The 18379-nt window shown below is 50.6% G+C and overlaps 1 protein-coding gene across 5 annotated transcripts in view; it reads left to right on the top strand.

Moving 5' to 3' along the window:
• Positions 1–18379, top strand: part of Rnf157 (ring finger protein 157) — a 74721-nt gene that overhangs the window by 53210 nt on the left and 3132 nt on the right. For 4 of the 5 annotated variants that reach the window (XM_005069886.4, XM_040750081.1, XM_040750080.1 and 1 more), the window contains 9 exons: positions 275–434; positions 612–724; positions 6628–6866; positions 7430–7538; positions 9146–9257; positions 10378–10547; positions 10774–10839; positions 11978–12026; positions 13491–13601. In XM_005069886.4, coding sequence (XP_005069943.1) covers positions 275–434; positions 612–724; positions 6628–6866; positions 7430–7538; positions 9146–9257; positions 10378–10547; positions 10774–10839; positions 11978–12026; positions 13491–13601 — 1129 coding nt within the window. Of the gene's footprint in view, positions 1–274; positions 435–611; positions 725–6627; positions 6867–7429; positions 7539–9145; positions 9258–10377; positions 10548–10773; positions 10840–11977; positions 12027–13490; positions 13602–17711; positions 17753–18379 lie in introns of all 5 variants that reach the window. The other variant, XM_013113389.3, reaches the window with a different exon arrangement.

Raw genomic sequence — 18379 nt, 5'->3', positions numbered from 1 at the left:
TCCTGGAGAGGACTCAGTTCACCCCCAGCACCCTTGTGGCAGGCAGTTCATGACTGTCTGACTCCAGCTCCGGGGGATCCCACACTCTTCTGGCTTCTGCAAAGCACATACAACAAAAACTAATTTTTAAAAAAGCACTGCATAAACTAGAGTTCAGTGTCAATGTAGATCCTGTCCTGAGTGTTGGTCTGCTCCTCAGCCAAGCTTCCTTGTAAATAAATTGGGGTGGGGGTTGGAAGGCTTCGTGTCATTAGCCGAATCTCTTTCTGGCCAGGTGGCTGAGGATGAAGTGAGTGACAACAGTGCCGAGTGTGTGGTGTGTCTCTCCGATGTCCGAGATACCTTGATCCTGCCCTGCCGTCACCTCTGCCTCTGTAACACCTGTGCAGACACCTTGCGCTACCAGGCCAACAACTGCCCCATCTGCAGACTGCGTAAGTCCTGGAGTAGCAGGACAGCGAGGGCTGGGGAGGTGGACCCAAGACATCAGAACTTAGTTGCTGGGTGCAGCAGATGGGTGGATGCTGAAGGGAGCAGGGTTTCTGTTTGGGCTCCTGCTCATCCTTAATCCTGAAACAGGATGTCCTGATGGCCTGTTTTCTTCTTCACAGCTTTCCGGGCACTGCTTCAGATCCGAGCCATGAGGAAGAAACTGGGCCCTTTGTCTCCAACCAGCTTTAACCCCATCATCTCATCCCAGACATCAGACTCTGAAGAGCATTCAGTAAGCTGGGCTTGGTGGCATGGCCTCTCAGAAACAGATACTCTCTCTTGTGTCCTCCATATTTTTCTGTGGGTTTTGTTTTTGAGGCAGGGTTTGGCTGTGTGATGGTAGCTGACTTGGAACTTGCTATGTAGACCAGAAGATCTCACACTCCTAGTGATCTTCCTGCTTCTTGCTCCCAAGCACAAGGGTTACGAGTGGGAGCTAGCTAGCACACCAATTTTGTTCTGGTATTACATCAAAAAATTAAACCAGAGCATGCTAAAGAACTTTTTATTTTAGACTGTCTGGTATGCTGTTGTAGTGAAACATGCTAACAGTGGACCTGGAGAAGTGACCCTGCAGTAAAGAGCCCTGACTGCTCTTGCAGAAGACCTGGGTTCAGTTGCCAGCACCACATGACAGCTCATGACTGTAACTCCAGTTCCAGGGGATCTGACACCCTTTTCTGCCTTCCAAAGGTGCCAGGGATACACATGGTGCACAGACATATATTAAGGCAACACTCATACAAAAGAAATAATATATCTTGGTATTTTCTTTTTCTTTTTCTTGTTTTTTGTTTTTGTTTTTGTTTTTTTTGAGACAGGGTTTCTCTGCAAAGCTCTGGCTGTCCTGGAACTCTCTCTGTAGACCAGGTGCTAGAATTAAAAGTGTGCACCGCCACCACCCAGCCCAAAACCAAATAAATCTTTTTTTTTTTTTTGAGACAGAGTTTCTCTGTGTAGCCTAGTAGACCAGGCTGACCTCAAACTCACAGAGATCTGCCTGCCTCTGTCTCCCAAGTGCTGGGATTAAAGACCACCCCCCCCCCAGCTAACACTAAATAAATCTTAAACAGCTTACTAATACTGCACCTGAACGCTTGCATTCTGATCGCTGAAAGCTCCTTTGCCTCCTCTGGAACTCGAGTCCAGTTGATGCTTATTTCCCAGGATCCATCTGTGGAGGTTCACTCTGGTGGGAATCCAACTCTGGAACTCCCCAAGCAGAGACAGGAGTGACTGGTTTGGATCTGAATCATTTTTCCTGTCTTTCCTCGAATCCTGGAAGACAGCTGCTGCCATTTCTCATCCTTTTTCAGGGCATCAGGGCTTGGAAGCCAAGCAGATAATTGACCTCAGTGTCACAGTGTAAGGAGGCTATCAGCGTTCACTTGGAAGCTGTGCGGGTGTGAAACAGTGGAGAATGGGGGGGGTGGCTCAGGGAGAGAGGGCAAACCCAGCACACGAAAGGCCTGGGGACCAGTCACCAGTGCTGTACAGAACCCCACCCCCAAGGAGCAACTGCATGTTTTGTCTTGCCTTGACTAACCCAGTGGTGGGAGGAACTTGTCATTCAGTTAACAGTATGGGGGAAACTGGTTACTTACTTATAAGAGAGGAGGACATTTTAGCATTTTAAATTACATTTATTTATATATTTACTTAAGGGGGGAGGAGGAGGACGTATGTGGTGGGGGAGAATTGTGGGGATTGATTCTCTCCTTGTATCCTGTGGGTCTTGAAGATCAAACTCAAGTCGTCAGACTGAGTGGCAATCACCTTTACTTGCTGAGCCATTTCTGCAGCCCCATCTTACCAACTTAACCCTTATAAGATAGATTCTAGATGGAATAATTAGTTAGCTATTAAAAGCAGACACATCGGTGCATGGCTTTAATCCCAGCACTCGGGGAGGCAGAGACAAGCAGAACTCCGTGAGTTCAAGGCCAGCCTGATCTACATATCAGTTCCTGGATAGCCAGAGCTACACAGAGAGAGCTTATCTCAAAAAACCAAAGAACCCAACAAACAAACCAAGTAAAGCATTAAAAACCCTGAATAAACTCTCCATGATTATTCAGCTGAATATGGATCACACAATACCCCAGCAATAAACACTACAAAAAAGTAGGGGTGCTGGGGTAAGGGGTAAGGTGGTTCGGGTGGTAAAGTATTTGCTGCACAAGTTTGAGGACCTGAGTTCGGATTTTCTCACCCACATTAAAAGCTGGGTATAGCAGTGAAGCCCATAATCTCACCACGGAAGAGTCAGGGACAGGTGGGGCCACTGGCACTGGCTAGCCAACCATCCTAGACTCCTAGACACTTAACATCAGCCTCTGGCCTCCATGTGTACACGTGCACAAAGAAGTGTGTACACACGTGTGCACACACAAAACCACAGGGGTAGATTTAGCCAAGAGGCTGAGAGGGAGAATGGCAAGTTCAAGACCAACCTAGACTATGTAGTTCATAAGTGCCAGAGCAGCCAGGGCTACACAGCCAGATCCTGTCTCAAACACACACACACACACACACACACACACACACACACACACACACACACACCGTGCACGCCTTTAATCCCAGCACTCAGGAGGCAAAGGCAGGCGGATCTCTGTGAGTTCCAAACCAGCCTGGTCTACAAGAGCTAGTTCCAGGACAGCCTCCAGAGCCACAGAGAAACCCTGTCTCGAACAACCAAAGAAAGAAAGAGAGAGAGAGAGAGAGAGAGAGAGAGAGAGAGAGAGAGAGAGAGAGAGAGAGAGAGAGAGAGAGAATGGCCACCAACAAAACCTAAGCCCAGCATGATGGCACACATCAGTAACCTCAGCACTCGGAACTGAAGCCCAAGGATCATGAACCAAAGACAAACAGGTTAATTACATTGTGAATTCCAGACAGCCCTGGCCTACATGGCTACCTCAGACACAACAACTATCACTGCCCAAATTCTTTTAAATAAGTGATTTTTTTAAAGAGGTGTTGGTCGATGGTAGAACACTTGCCTAGAATGTGTAAGGCCCTGGGTTCATCTCTAGCACTGCAAGAAATAAGAATTCAGAGGCTGGAAAGATGAACCAGCCATTTCGAGCAGGTATTGCTCTTGGCAGATAATCCCCTACCACCTACAGCTGCAGGAGAATCCAGTGCCATCTTCTGGCCTCTTCAGTCACCAGCAGTCACCTGCACATGCCCAACACCAGCACACAGAGAAAGAAGTACTGGAGAGACAGCTCTGCAGTTAAAAGCACTTCCTGCAGCACCTTTAAGCCTAGCATTCAGGAGGCAGAGGCAGGTAGACCTATGAGTTCAAGGCCAACCTGATCTACAGAGCAAATTCCAAGACAACCAGGGCTACACAGAGGAACCCCATCTCAAAAAACCAAACAAACAAAACAGCAACAACAAAAGAACCTGGGCTTGGTTCCCAGTAACTTCATAGCAGCATACAGCTGTCTGTAACTCCAGATCCAGGGAATTCAATATCCTCTTCTGGCCTCTGTGGGCACTACACCTATGTAGTGGACATACGTATATGCAGGGAATACTCACACACATCAACAAATTTTTTTATTTAAACAAAATAAAAGTTGAAAACTTCAGATTCTAAAAGGTAACCAAAGTTTAAAAGCAAACAGAATTTTGAAAGAAAAAGAAACTTTAACAGCACACATGTCAGAAGAAGAGTAATGTCTTCGCTGTGGCCCATAAGAATAACACAGTAACTGAAGGCGGTAGAGTAGGTTCCTACATAAACACAAGGTTCTCATCAGAGGAAGTACAGCCAGTTAATGAGGGGCCACTTTTAGAATGGCCAGCTGGGCCACCTAGTGAGGAGAGCAACGGTCGAGGACACAGCTCAATCTGCCATTAGTACCACACGAAGCCCCGACTTCAGTCCTCAGGGCCACAAAGAACAAAAAGGTTCAGCTACATTAAAAACCACTGCCACACAAATAAAACAAGATGTCATTTTTCATCTTCCAAATTAAAAAAAAAAGTTCTAGATACTCCATTCCAGGGACTTCCCTCCCCCCCCCCCGAAAACCCACCTAAAAACAGTAGAATATTCCATATTGCTTGTTGGGAGGGTGACTAGATAAGCCCTTGAGGAAACAAAACAGTTATCTACATAAAGAGCCTGAGAAACATTTATGGAGCTAAGAGGTGGCTCAGTGAATAGGAGTGCTTACTGTGAAAAGCAAGAGGACTTAAATGCAAATCTTCAGCACCCAGACAAAAGCCTCGCATGGGTTCATGTGCACAGGTCCAACTCTAGAATAGCGGGGCCGACACAGGTGGGTCCCTAGAGACCACTGTCCAGACAACCTATCCAAAACGGTGAGCTGCAGGCCGGAAAGAGACAACGACATCTGGCATCCTCCTCCAGCCTCTGCATGTGGTTCAGGGCACACACACACACACACACACACACACACACACACACACACACACACACACAGTGTACATACTACACAAACAGAAAAAATTAGTTGCGCTCTTCAGAAAAAGGAAAAACATTCCCACATGGTCACCTAAGTACTGAGGAAGTGACCAGAGACAAGGAGTGTCTCCTGGTGGCACGGAGGATGGAACCTGAGACCTCACAAGTGCCAGGCAAGAATCCTACCACTGAGCCACCCCTCAGCCTGAAAAAGGACTTGTGTGCAAGGATGTTCACTGGCATGCTGCTGCACTAGGACGTGTTAAACACAGCTGCACTCAGCACTGGCAGTCAGGAAGCTTACAGTGTCTACATAGGGGATGAATCAGAGGCTTCCAGCTGCAGGTAAAGCTGGGAGTACTGATGTATGCCTTTAACCCCAGCCCTTGGGACATGGAGCTATGTGGTGATTTATTATTTATGATTTATTAAAGCTTGCCTGCCTGAGGATTCAGAAAGCAAAGCCAGCCCACAAGCTATAGAGGTCAGACAGTGGTGATACACACCTTTAATCCCGGCAGCCATACTAGCTAGCCAGGCAGTGGTGGCACATACCTTTAATCCCAGGACTCAGGAGACAGGCAGACAGATCTCTCTGAGTTCAAGGCCGCCCTGGCCTGCAGAAGAGTGAAGATTAACAGAGCTCATGCCTTTGATCCCAACACCTGGGATCATACACCTTTAATCCCAGCAGTAGGGAGGTAGAGATAGGAGGATATGGCTTGGCAGAGAAAAGATTATAAAAAGGAGGAGAACTTTTGCCTCTGAGGATTCGTGGAGACAGGATATCCATTTCAGCTTGGTAGAGGTAAGATCTACTGGCTTGGCTTGGGTGCTTTGCTTCTCTGATCTTCAGGCAAGTTTTAATCATAAATAATATATAATCATAAATAAAAGGACATAGTGAGCTTGGGGTTACACTGGCCTTCATGAAAACCTGTCTTAAAAAAGGAGCTGGGCCATGGTGGTGCATACCTTTAATCCCAGCAGAGGCAGGCAGATCTCTGAGGTTTAGACCACCCTGAATTTTGTAAAGCAAGTTCCAAGATAGGCAGGGCTCCACACAGAAGCCCTGTCTCAAAAAAAAAAAAGAAAAAGAAAAAGAAAAAAAGGGGGGGCATATTTATCTTTAATTAAATAAGCAGGATACAGACTTTTATTTTGCTTGTGTATATGTGTCTATCTGTGTGTGAATACACACATGTGAGTGCAAGGGCCCCCGGAGCCGGAGTTACAGGTGACTGAGCTACTGATGTGGGTTCTGGGATCTGAGCTCAGGCCCTCTGCAAGAGCAGCCAGTACCCTTTACTACTGAGCCGTCTCTCCAGCCCCCAGAACAGTCGTCTATAGATGAATCATACATCATAGACAAGAGATTAAAACAGAGAAATGTGCTGGATGCCACCAAGAGTTACTGTGGGTGATTGACTATTGGTACTTTTTTCATCTTTGATGCATTTTACAAATTTCCTACAGTGAGCATTTATTTATATTATCATCAGAAAAATAGACTTTGTGAAGAATCATTTAGGACCTGGGGCTCTTCACTTTACCTTCCTTATGTTATCTGAAGCTTTTCTTACCAGAGCCGAGGCCTAAAAGCAAAACTCTCCTTTTAATGTTCAGTAGGAGACATGATCACACCCCAATACAAAAGTACCTAATGTTTGGCCTGTCTCCGATTCTTGTAGTCATCAGAGAATATTCCACCAGGCTACGAAGTGGTGTCTCTCCTGGAGGCCCTCAATGGGCCCCTCACCCCATCCCCAGCTGTCCCTCCACTTCATGTTCTTGGAGATGGCCACCTCTCAGGAATGCTGCCATCATACGGCAGCGATGGCCACCTGCCCCCCATCCGGACGCTGTCCCCCCTTGACCGCCTGTCTGATTGCAGCAACCAAGGACTCAAACTCAAAAAGAGTCTGTCCAAGTAAGTAGTTGATGTCCACCAGTGTTACCCTGGGTTGTCTTTGAAAGCTTCAGAAACCATCGTTCCTTCCTCAGCATTGTGATAGTTGAACATTGTAGGTAAAACTCTCCTGATTCCCAGTCTGTTCACTCACAGAAGGCCTGAGAGGCATGCTTGCAGTGGTGAGAGAGGGGCAGTTTTCCCCAGAGAAAGAAAGAAAATGTCTGTGGGTACTTAGGGTCATGTGTTCTGTGCCAGGGTGTGGGTGGTGGTCAGGAAAGTGATATACAGGGAAGAGGACATGGAGTCATATAGACAGAATCCTTTGGGGGTCCTGGCTTAATCTGAAGCCAGAGGAACCAAATGACCCCATACCATGAGCATTTAAATCCATAGGACACAAGCATAACACAGTTTCTGTGGCAAAGGAGGATGTCTCACAGATCAAGGTGTATGGGGAGGGAAGTTGCCACTGTTTTGTTTTTTTTCCTCAAAGTTGAGGAGCTAGAGGAGAGGAGATGGGGCCAGCACTGATCTCCTGAGTAGACAGTGCATTGAGCTGCTTTTCCTCTGGGCTTTTTCAGATCTGTTTCCCAGAATTCTTCTGTGCTACATGAAGAGGAAGATGAGCGCTCTTGCAGTGAGTCTGAGACCCAGCTCTCTCAGAGACTGTCAACTCAGCATCCTGAAGAGGTAACTGGCTTTCTGCTCCCACCCTGGGTACTGGCACCAGGCATCTGCCTGCATGGCTCTGTGGTCCCCCAGCTTTTATCCGTTCACTAGACCTTCCAGCACCTTACAAGGTGGTAGCTGCAGAGGTTTCCCCAGTGTCTGCAGCCCGTGTGCCCCTGACCCTATCTTACAGATTGAGATGACTACAGAGAGGAAACCGTAAAGGGTCCTGCCCTTGCGGCACTGATGAGCTTGGAAGTGGGGTGATGGTGGAGTAGATGGCTGTGTGGATCAGCATGGCAGACAGGAAGGGAGCCCTGAAACTAGGACTGGAACGGCCATTTCAGCATTGGTTCTGGAGCAGAAACCCACAAAGTGAGAACGCTGTGTGGACATCTAAGAGGGTCTGACATGAGAGCAGTGGAAATGTGCTGGAGATGTGCGGGCCAAGACAGGGCAGCAGTGATGACTGGAACTTTCCACCTAGTACGTCCCTCTCACAGGCCTTATCTAGAACTTATACACCATGTTAGTCACGTACTATCCAGGGCAACAAGCTGGGTCCCAAAGGCGTTCAGAGATGGGAAGTGTTCCGTCCTCAGGATCTCAGGGATAACATTTGTACTCAAGCACCAGGCCTGTGTGGTTCACTCTTGCAGCCCAGTAAGTACTTCATGAATGAGTACATGGTGGGGTAGTTGCAACAGGGTCTTAGGTAGTTCAAGCTTGCCATGAATTCATTATCCTTGAATTCCTGGTCCTCCTGCCTCATCTCTCAAGTGCTTGGTAGGATTACAGGCTGCCTATAATTCCAGCACTGGAGGCTAAAGTAAGGGGTCACAAGTTTGAGGCCAGCCTGCTATTGAGGCTATCTCAAGAGAGAGGAGGCCGACAGAACTCAGAAGAAACCGTAAAGTATCATGCAGTATAATGTGCAGTTTCCTTTAGCGGAGGACATCAGAAAAACTTGTTATGTAGGGGTAGCATTTGGCTGAATCATGAAAGTTTTTAGACATAAGGAAGGGAGAGGAGCATTCAGAGGGAGGGTAGAGCAGGCTGAGGGATACTGAGAGCTCTGTCTTATAAGGCCCCTTATAGCCTCGTGGGGGGACCAGCCCGGGGACCAGAGAGCCGCCCTTGCACACGTCATCCACCCAGGATGGCAAGGCCGTGTGCAGGGCCTGCTGGGTGGAAAGCAGAGGTGGACATACTACGGAGGGTCCCATAGGAGTGAGGACCCTGCTGGTTTCCTGTTCTTTTCCTTCTAAGGATAAGCTAGCTGTTTGATGTCGTGTCCCGTCCCGTGCCCCCACCCCCAGAGTGACAGCTGCTGGGTGACCTGTGTCACTGGAGCCGCAGCCTTTGTAGGCCCACCAGATGCTGGGCCTCAGGCAGGAGGTGCTGACTCAGGTGTATGCTCTCCTGGGACAGAGTCACTGTAGGCGCTGGCTGAAAAGAGCACTGACAGAAGCCGGCAGCGCCTCTCCCGTCACTCTTGCCCACAAGAGAGGCCCTTGTCCTTCCTGGTGTCTGATTCCTATGTGTTGCTACCCAGCTCTGTTCTTACCCTTCTACCCATATGCTAGGCTCATGCTGGTTTCATGTCCCATTGTGTCCTTCACCCCCAGGGACGTGACATGACTCCAGAGAGTGAGAACCTCACCCTGTCATCTTCAGGGGCTGCTGACCAGTCGTCTTGCACAGGGACTCCGCTTTCCTCCACCATCTCCTCCCCAGAAGGTACCTGAAGGGCCAGGGAGAGGCTGCCTGCGCCTCCCTCGCCCGGTCCACAGCTCTGCTGTGACTTCCTTTGGGGACGGGAACAGCCAAGCTGGTGACCAAATAGGTCAGGGAGGGCTCTTGCTCACCTTCCTGCGTGATGAGGTTCCCTCTACAATAACAGCTGGGGCACAGCCTTGGTCCTTGATTTTCAGAGCAGTCTTGGAAGACCTTCAACTAAACCTTTTGCTGGAGAGGGCAATATGAGACTTTTTTTTCATAAGTTTTTTATTAACTTATTTTTTACATTCCAATCCCAGTTCCCCTCCCTCCTCTCCTCTGGCTCCCCACCTCCCCCTCCTCCCACCTGCTCTTCAGAGAGGGTGAGGCCTCCCCTAGGAGGTCGTCTAAGTCTGTCCCATCACCTCGTTGAGGCAGGACCAAGGCACCTGTCCACCCCACAGCCCTGTGTCTAGGCTGGGCTCTCCATATAGAACGGGCTCCACTATTCAGTCTGTGCATTAGAGTTAGAGCTTGGACACGCTACCAGTGGCCTCATGTATTGTCCCAGTCACACCATTGCCACCTATATTAAGGGAGTCTGGTTGAGTCTTATGCAGGTTCCCCGTTTGTCAGACCTGAGTCAGTGATCTCTCACTAGCTCGGGTCAGCTGATTCTGTGGGTTTCCCCATCACGGTCTTGACTCCTTTGTTCGTATTATCTCTCCTCCCTCACTTGAATTGTACTCCAGGAGCTTGGCTAGTACTCTATTGGTTAGTTGTGGATTTCTTTTTTTTTTTTTTGGTTTTTCGAGACAGGGTTTCTCTGTGTAGTTTTGGAGGCTGTCCTGGAACTCGCTCTGTAGACCAGGCTGGCCTCGAACTCACAGAGATCCGCCTGCCTCTGCCTCCCAAGTGCTGGGATTGAAGGCATGCGCCACCAACGCCCGGCTAGTTGTGGATTTCTGCATCTGCTTCTATTTCAGGAAGAGGGCTCTAGCTGCTCTGGGATTGTAGATTGCAGCTGGGTAGTGTGTGGCTTTTGTGCTCCTCCCTTTGTGGCCTAGTACAGTACAGGAAGTGCACATTGCTCCTTAGTAATCACGGTCCTGTCCCCCTCCCCTAACTTCTGTGTCCACAGACCCTGCTAGCAGCAGCCTGGCGCAGTCAGTCATGTCCATGGCATCCTCCCAGATCAGCACTGACACAGTGTCCTCCATGTCTGGCTCCTACATTGCCCCTGGCACAGAAGAAGAGGGAGAGGCCCTGCCCTCCCCGCTAGCTGCTAGCAGGGCTCCCTCAGAAGGAGAGGTAAGGGAAGTAGCCTTGATCTGCTTTGCTCTCGCTTCACACGAGTTCCAGGCAGCTTCAGGTGCCGTCCAGGTGCTGGCAGGGGTGCTGCAGGGAGCTGGCCCGCCCTTAGACCCTGTATGCCACAGACTGTGCTGAGGACGTGTTGGGCTTGGGTTTGCCGTCCTAAGAGCTTAACTGGGGGCCTGTGATGACCTCACCCTTGGGGTTTGTTGCTCTTTTACAGGGGACACCAGCGGAGTCCCCTGACAGCAATTTTGCTGGCCTTCCAGCTGGAGAACAGGACGCAGAGGTAACCTAGATGGCAGACAGCTGCACCCTTTCCCACAGTCAGTTTCTCTAACTGTTGGTGTTGGCTGGGAACGGCTATGGCAGAGGAATTGGGGAGAAGCCTTTCTGGGTAGCATGCCCACATCATTTAGAAGGGGAGTGGCGAGAGTAGCCTCGAACTCTGGCCTGGGACTCTTCCTGTTACCAGGACCCTGATTCTAGCGTCACCACAGAGAGGGAATCAAAAGGAGCTACCCATGCCAGACGACAGGCCTCAGGAGCCTACCCATGCCAGACGACAGGCCTCAGGAGCCTACCCATGCCAGATGACAGGCCTCAGGAGCCTACCCATGCCAGACCTGACAGGCCTCAGGAGCCTACCCATGCCAGACCTGACAGGCCTCAGGAGCCTACCCATGCCAGATGACAGGCCTCAGGAATGTGCCTGCTGTCATGCAGCCAGTCTGTTTACTGGGGCCAGTGGGTCTCAGGCGCTCCCCACAGGAGACACAGACGCCTGTCCCGAGTGAAATTTCTTCCTGCCTCTTATTTCCACACCCCGCGCAGAGGCAGACAGAATTACAACCGTGGGTGAAGTGACAGTGCTGAGTGTACTGCGCGCCCGTCCGTCCCCGTGCAGCCCAGGGCTCACTGTTGTTGACAGATCCTTTCAGGACATTTGGGTAGAAACTGGCCCCAAAGAGTTTTTGAAAGCTTCACGACCTCATGATCTGCTTTAGTATTTTGTCTCATTTGCTGACTTGAGACAGGGATTAACTATGTATACCCACTAAGAATTTAGGCTGGCCTAGAATTTGCTATGGTAGACCAAGATGGCTGTACAGGTTACACTGGCAGGTGACCTTCCTGCCTCTGTTTTCCAAGTCTGGGATTACAGACATGTGTCCATACCTGGCTTTGATTTGCTTTTTCATTAAACCTTATTTCTACTTTAGTGTCAGGTAAGCTATGATAAGGGTCTTTCTGACAGCCAGCCCAGTCGAAGCATATACCTGGAGTTGATCAAGCATCATCTGGCCATGGGAAGTATGTGTGAGGATGTAGACCATGGAAATCACTGCTACAGGGATGACTTGTCTTGTCTTTGCTGGGCTCCTCTGACTTCTCGGTGGACTCATGGGGCTTTCCTTCTGTCCTAGGGAAATGATATCACAGAGGAAGAGGATAGATCGCCTGTGCAAGAAGATGGTAAAAGACCTGGTCCTTGCTGTCTCACATTGCTTTGCTGGGTATTTGCTAAGGGTTAAAGAAAGGGGAACTACCATGACTTGGGGGCAGCACTCAGCTTTGTGACTGTGGGCTGGTTATCTTGATGGCATGTCAGGTCCTGGAACCCAGATCCATGGGATCTGGGGGGAATGCTGCTGAAGACACGGTACTTTTGTACCCACACCTGCCTCCTGTGGCAACTTGTTAGCTGAGCTGCCAGACTGCCCTGGCACCTCAAGTGGAGCAGAGTTTCTTCCGCAGGAGAGGCAGGGCGCTGGTAGCTGGTCTGCTTTTGCTGCAGTAGTGAACATCTGGGAGTGTGTGGCTGAGGAAGCAGGGGCGTCCCTGCCCGGCTCACCTAGGCAGCACTGTGGCCTTTGGTTTGGTCTTCAGTGAGGCTGGAGAAGGCCTGTCCTGCGGGGCAGGGAAGGAGGAAGCAGAGGGGTTAGAGAAGCCCCCCTGCCTGCCCCTCTGCTTCTGGGCGTGTGGGCCATGGCCTGGGTGCAGTTGCCCGGCAGACTCACTCTCGTTGCTTCTGCTTCAGTGCTGGCTGTTGCTCCAGGGGTGTCGGGTGCGTGTGGACTGAGCTCCCACTGGCAAGAGGCTCGAAGACAGGGTTCTCAAGACTGGCCTCTCTCACCCCTGCACATCTGCTCAGGGCTTGAAGCTTTACTGCCTCTGAAGATCACTTCAGAGCCCAAGCCAAAGTCACCCTGAGTGACGTCTCCCCAAAGAGCATTTTCTTCTAAGAAGCACAGGGTGGCCAGGTTGTTGCCACCTAGGTCTTCATGGAGGGTTTTCCACCTCTCCTTTCTCTGAGAAAGAAAGGGGGAACTGAAAGAAAAAAATCACTTCAAGTTTCCCTCGCTTTCCCACATGACTGCAGTCTTCTGGACCGTTACCTCAAAGTAACAACTTGAGTCTCCTGAGAGAGTAAAACCTCATTTTGTGAACCGTCATTCTGATACAACGTGCAAAGTTAGGGAACCAAGGCCGCAAGTTGTGTTTATGCATATGACCCTGTAGAGTCTCTGGTGCCTGAGAGCCACAGGCCTGAACAGGGTACTCATGGCCGGCTCCAGCTTCTGCTAGCCGTGGTGTCATCAGGCTGGCCTGTGTGCAGCTGTCCGCCACAGTGGGCTGTCTGACCTGTCTGGCCGCACCCTGCAGGGATCAGACTTACAGGGGAACAGGGACTCGAAAGGGGCCGCCTGAGGACCTGAGCCAGGGTGCTGCGAGGACCCGGACATGCCCACCACACAACTCGGCTTTTCTGCCCAGTCCTTACTCACTTGGTTTGTTGTCTTTTTTTTTTTTTTTTTGACACATGATTTGATTTTGTTTTTTTTCTTTTTGTCTCCATCCTTAAGACTTTTCTTTTAAGGACAGCAAAGTAGAGAAAACATAGCCAACCCTTGTCTAACTGCATTAACTCCGTTACAGGCCAGAGGACATGCGCATTTCTAGGCATGGAGTGTGACAATAACAATGACTTTGACATCGCAAGCGTGAAAGCACTGGACAATAAGCTGTGCTCTGAGGTCTGCTTACCCGGTGAGTGGCAGTCTGCTGAACATGAACTTGATGGGAGACATCCCTCTGCTCGTCCCTGCCCTCCTCATGGTGCACTGTGCTGCAGCTCTAGCTAGGAAGGCCAGGGAGGAAGCAAGGAGGCCCCAGGAAGCCTTGGGCTTTATACAGAGAGCAGCTCCGGCCCCGGCAGTATCCCGACAAGAAAAAAGTCAAAAATTCCCCGCCCCCACCTTACTGTTTGGTCAGCCCCTTCTAGCACAGTCTTAGAGACGCCTCGTCAGGTGAACTGACCTGTGTTCATCCTCGGGGAGTCTGAGCAGTCAGACACCTCCCCATGGAGGCCTTGGAAAGGAGGGCTGCACTTTTAGAATTGAAACCGTAACTCTTCAAGGGACATACGTTTGAGGATCACAAAGAAATCTAATCTAAAAGCATCCTGTAGGCCAATGAATAGCTCTCTGATCCAGGGAGTTTTAGGTCTCCAGTGATCACACATGCAAGCCTTGAATCCTAAATGAGAAGCCAGAGGGTAGGGATACTTAGTTCTCTGAGGCCCCAGCTTCTCAGCATGCCCCTATTTCTTTTCATGATTTCAAGCTGAATCTGCAAAGCAGCCATATTAATTATTCAAGGCCAGTCACTCTAGCACACGCCTATAATCCCAGACTTGGGAAACATTTCTGCAAGCCACAGATGAGGAGCTAAATAGCAAGACCTAGTCCCCCCACCCCTAAATAAAATAAAATTAAGCCAGGTAGCAGCAGTGCACACCTTTAACCCTAGGAGGAAGCAGGAGGTGGATCTCTGAGTTTGAGGCCAGCCTGGTCTACAGACCAGGTTCCAATACAACCAAGAGCTACAGAGACACCCTCTTGAAAACCAAAAATAAATCACAGTTGAGTGCTGACCTCAGTGTGCCCATTCTGCAGCATCACAACCCACTTCCTAAGAGTCTGGCTTGGGCCGGATGCTCCCTCCTGGCTTGAGCACAGGGCCGCCTCCCTGCACAGTGTGCTTGTAATTGCCCAGCTCCCCAGGGTCACCCAGTGAGGACCCGCTTCACCTTCAGAGCAGCCACTCCTGGGTCCAGTGCTTTGCTCGCTCAGCGAAGTAGCTGAAGGTGTTAAAGCCACAGAGCCTTCAGTGGCTGCCGCTGTCCTTCAGCCTGTGCCAGACATGGTCCCAGCAGGCCCTGGCCCCATGCAATCCTGCGGCAAGGGAAGCCAGTTGCTCAGGAGAAACTCGCTCTGGCCTTTCCAAGGGCACTTCGGTTATTCTGTTTAGTTTGTCCTGAAGACAGTGCCCAGGTCGTAGTCTTCAGTGAGACCTCAGAGACAGCATCAGATCACTTGCTTCTCCCGCACAGGCCCCTGGCACACTCCCTTCCCGCCCAAGCAAGGCGGAGGACGCTGATCCATATGGCCACCTCCTGCCCAGTTAACCTGGACTGGAGCTGCTGGAGACCAGGCACACTCACCCTGCCTTCCTGCTCCTGCCCAGTTAACCTGGGCTGGAGCTGCTGGAGACCAGGCACACTCACCCTGCCTTCCTGCTCCTGCCCAGTTAACCTGGGCTGGAGCTGCTGGAGACCAGGCACACTCACCCTGCCTTCCTGCTCCTGCCCAGTTAACCTGGGCTGGAGCTGCTGGAGACCAGGCACACTCACCCTGCCTTCCTGCTCCTGCCCAGTTAACCTGGGCTGGAGCTGCTGGAGACCAGGCACACTCACCCTGCCTTCCTGCTCCTGGCCTTGCTTCCATCCGTCCATTTGTGTCCCATGTCTTTATGCCAGTGTGGGCCTGTCTGTCTGGTTTGCTCATCTTTTAACTCATTTGTGTTCTCTGACTTGTGTGAGAGTTCATGTTCACCCTGTGCCAGCACTGTCCTGCCTCTGCTCAGCCCGACAGTAAGCTTACTGGTGTGTGTACTTGAAGGGCTCTCGCTTAGGGCTCTAGAAAAGCTTCCAGTTCCTAACTGGCAGGGGCCTGTGTTCAATACAGTAAAGACTTTAGAGGAAAGAATCTGTGGGAATAGATGCATTTCTGTTCGACAAAGACAGGCACGCTTCTGTGGCAAGGACTCTGGGATAGGCATCCTTGAGGATGGTGCCTGTGCCTAGCTTTGCCGGTGTCTCTGGTGACTTTCTGCTGGCCAGCCTCTCCTCAAGGGCTTCTACATTGAGCCCTGCTTTTGGTAGAGGGAGCTGCTGTCACTCTTGGAGCCCACGGTGCCATGGAGACCAAGCTTGTTCTTTCTGCTTCCTCCTCTCCTCTCCAAACCTCCCTCCCAACAACCTGCTTATCAATGCATCTTCATTTATGGGGGGGGTGCAGTATGGGGACAGAGGAGTCCAAAAAGTAAGCAGGCTTCCTTGTGGTAATGTCAAGAGCCAGCCCTTTTGAGATTAATTGGGGTTCTCGGTTTAGCCAGACATGGAATCAGTTGCCTGTGGGTCAGGAGAGAGAATGGGGTGTACACAGCACTTCCGTGTGTCTGTAGTCCAAGGGCTCTTGCAGATGTGTCCCCTCTGCAAAGCCAAGGCACCAGGGTGCTCTGAGCTGTCTCCTGGGTCAAAGCCAGGAGAGTCTGTTTGTGCTCACTCCTATCCCACCCCGAGAGCCACAGGCTAGCTTGCCCCTCGCTATCCTTGAGTGTTTTCCCATAGACCCCGCCCCTGCTTGAGTCTGTTTCCCTCTTCAAACCAGTGCCACCCCTCGTGGAGGGCACACTAAGGACACAGGAAGGCCAAGAGGGGCGGGGGGATCATTGCTGCCAGGAAAGCCACCCTTGCCAGGCTTGTGAGGACCTTAGAGGGCGCCTGGGCACTGCAGCTCTTCTCCCCTAAGAAACTTCCAGGCCTTCAAAGGCCTCAAGACAGAGGGTAGATCTCTGGTCCCTCGTGTGAGAGCCGGCACCTTCTGAAAGAGCTCCTGAAGGTTGAAAGGGGGATGTGGTAGGAACTCCAACTGTAAGTGTGGCTTCCAAGAATATTACATGGTGGCAGGAGTGTGATGCGGGGTGGTGAACACTCTCAGAGGGCTCTGGGTAATATATGTGATGGGAAAGGGAAAGGATAATGGCTTTTAGTGAGAATACAATTTTTACATGACTAACACAGGAGTAGGCCTATGCAGTGAAACCTAAAATTAATATACAGACCTGAAGTTCAATTTCCTCCTCCTCCTTCAAGCCTCTTGATGTAAAATTAAGATGTGGTCATACATACCTCTCATCCCAACACTCAGGAGGCAGAGGCAGGTGGATCTTCTATGGGTTCGAGGCCAGCCAGGTCTTCATCTAAAGTTCCAGGCCAGCGAGGGCTACATGAGATCCTGTCTTTTAAAAAGAAGCTTTGCGCCGGGCAGTGGTGGCCCACACCTTTAATCCCAGCACTCGGGAGGCAGAGGCAGGCGGATCTCTGTGAGTTCGAGGCCAGCCTGGTCCACAAAGGGAGTTCCAGGACAGCCTCCAAAACAATACAGAGAAACCCTGTCTCGAAAAACCAAAAAAAAAAAAAAAAAAAAAAAAAAAAGGATGCTTTGGGAATGTTTGCAGTAATGGGCTCTGAGGGGGAAATGACCCTTAAATTTAATCAACACATTAGTAGGGACAAGAGAGCAACACCTCTGGAGGTCTGTCCCTCCCTTCACTTCTGACTCCCCAAAAGGAAACCAAATGGAAAAGCACCATTGTCCCTCCCCCTGGAGGGAGTTCAAGTCTCCAAGATCTACTTTCTTGCCAGAAGGCCTGGATTCAGCCAGATGTGGTGGCACACTCATTGGGGACATCGCTGTGGAATCCAGGCTGTCCTGAGTAGGCTGTGGAGAGGCAGCAGCAGCAGGGTCCTCCCAGGCAAAGGGTGCCCTTTTCTGTCTCTTGCCGTATCCCTTCACTGTGCACGGCCCCTCTGCACCTAGCCTGCTCTACAAGGAGCAGTCTGCAGCACTGACGGGCCTCCTGGGGTGGCAGAAGGCATCAGGACGTCTGAGAATTTGGTAGGACAGCCTCAGGCCCAGTGTCATGGGTGCAGTGACCATAGTGACAGTGGTGTGGCTGCTGCCGTTGTACTGTGTGTGCCTGTGTGTCTTCTCTCCTGTTTACCATGTGCTTTTGGTCTCTCCTACTGAACAGCCGCAGCTCCGGAGTCCTGCCCCATAGACATTGAGGAATAGGTATGACATCTACCAAATTATATAACTAAAGAAACCACTCATTTGATTTGGGGATCCTAACTGAGCATCCTTTTGCCTGGTACTCTTCCCTCTAAGCCGCCAAGCAGCAAAGAGCCCATGGGCAGGTGTGGTGTGAAAGCCCTCCTCCCCCTCCTTTCCTGGCTCTCCCCTGCGGTCAGGAGAGACTGCCACACCAGAGCACTTGTGAAGAATAAGCAGTTGGTAACTGCTTCATCTTAGCATGCATGCCATTAAAGGGCTTTATGTCTTGAGCTTGCTGAATCTGAGGCTGACAGGCCATTTGTAAGTTGGGCTCAGGACAACACTATAGAGTTAACTGACCTCACATACTGACAGAGCCCCATCCCCCACCCCACCCCAGAGACACACGCCCCTGTGAGCTCCAGGACACAAACATGCATATACCGTGTTTCCTGCAGAAGCTTGTCTAACAGTCCACGAGATGAACTATCTTTCCTCAACATGCCAAGTCTGGGAAGAGTAAGGCTCTGCTGTCACTGTGTAAAGAACACGCTAGCTCTTCTAGAGAGAATGGAACACAGAGCTCACTTGCCAGCTAGATGACAGCCAGAGGGACCCAGGGACCACATGAGTCCCCTGAACCAA

This window comes from Mesocricetus auratus, unplaced genomic scaffold, assembly GCF_017639785.1.
Source record: "Mesocricetus auratus isolate SY011 unplaced genomic scaffold, BCM_Maur_2.0 Super-Scaffold_100007, whole genome shotgun sequence".
NCBI lineage: Eukaryota > Metazoa > Chordata > Mammalia > Rodentia > Cricetidae > Mesocricetus > Mesocricetus auratus.
This window is presented reverse-complemented; position numbering and strand designations above follow the sequence as displayed.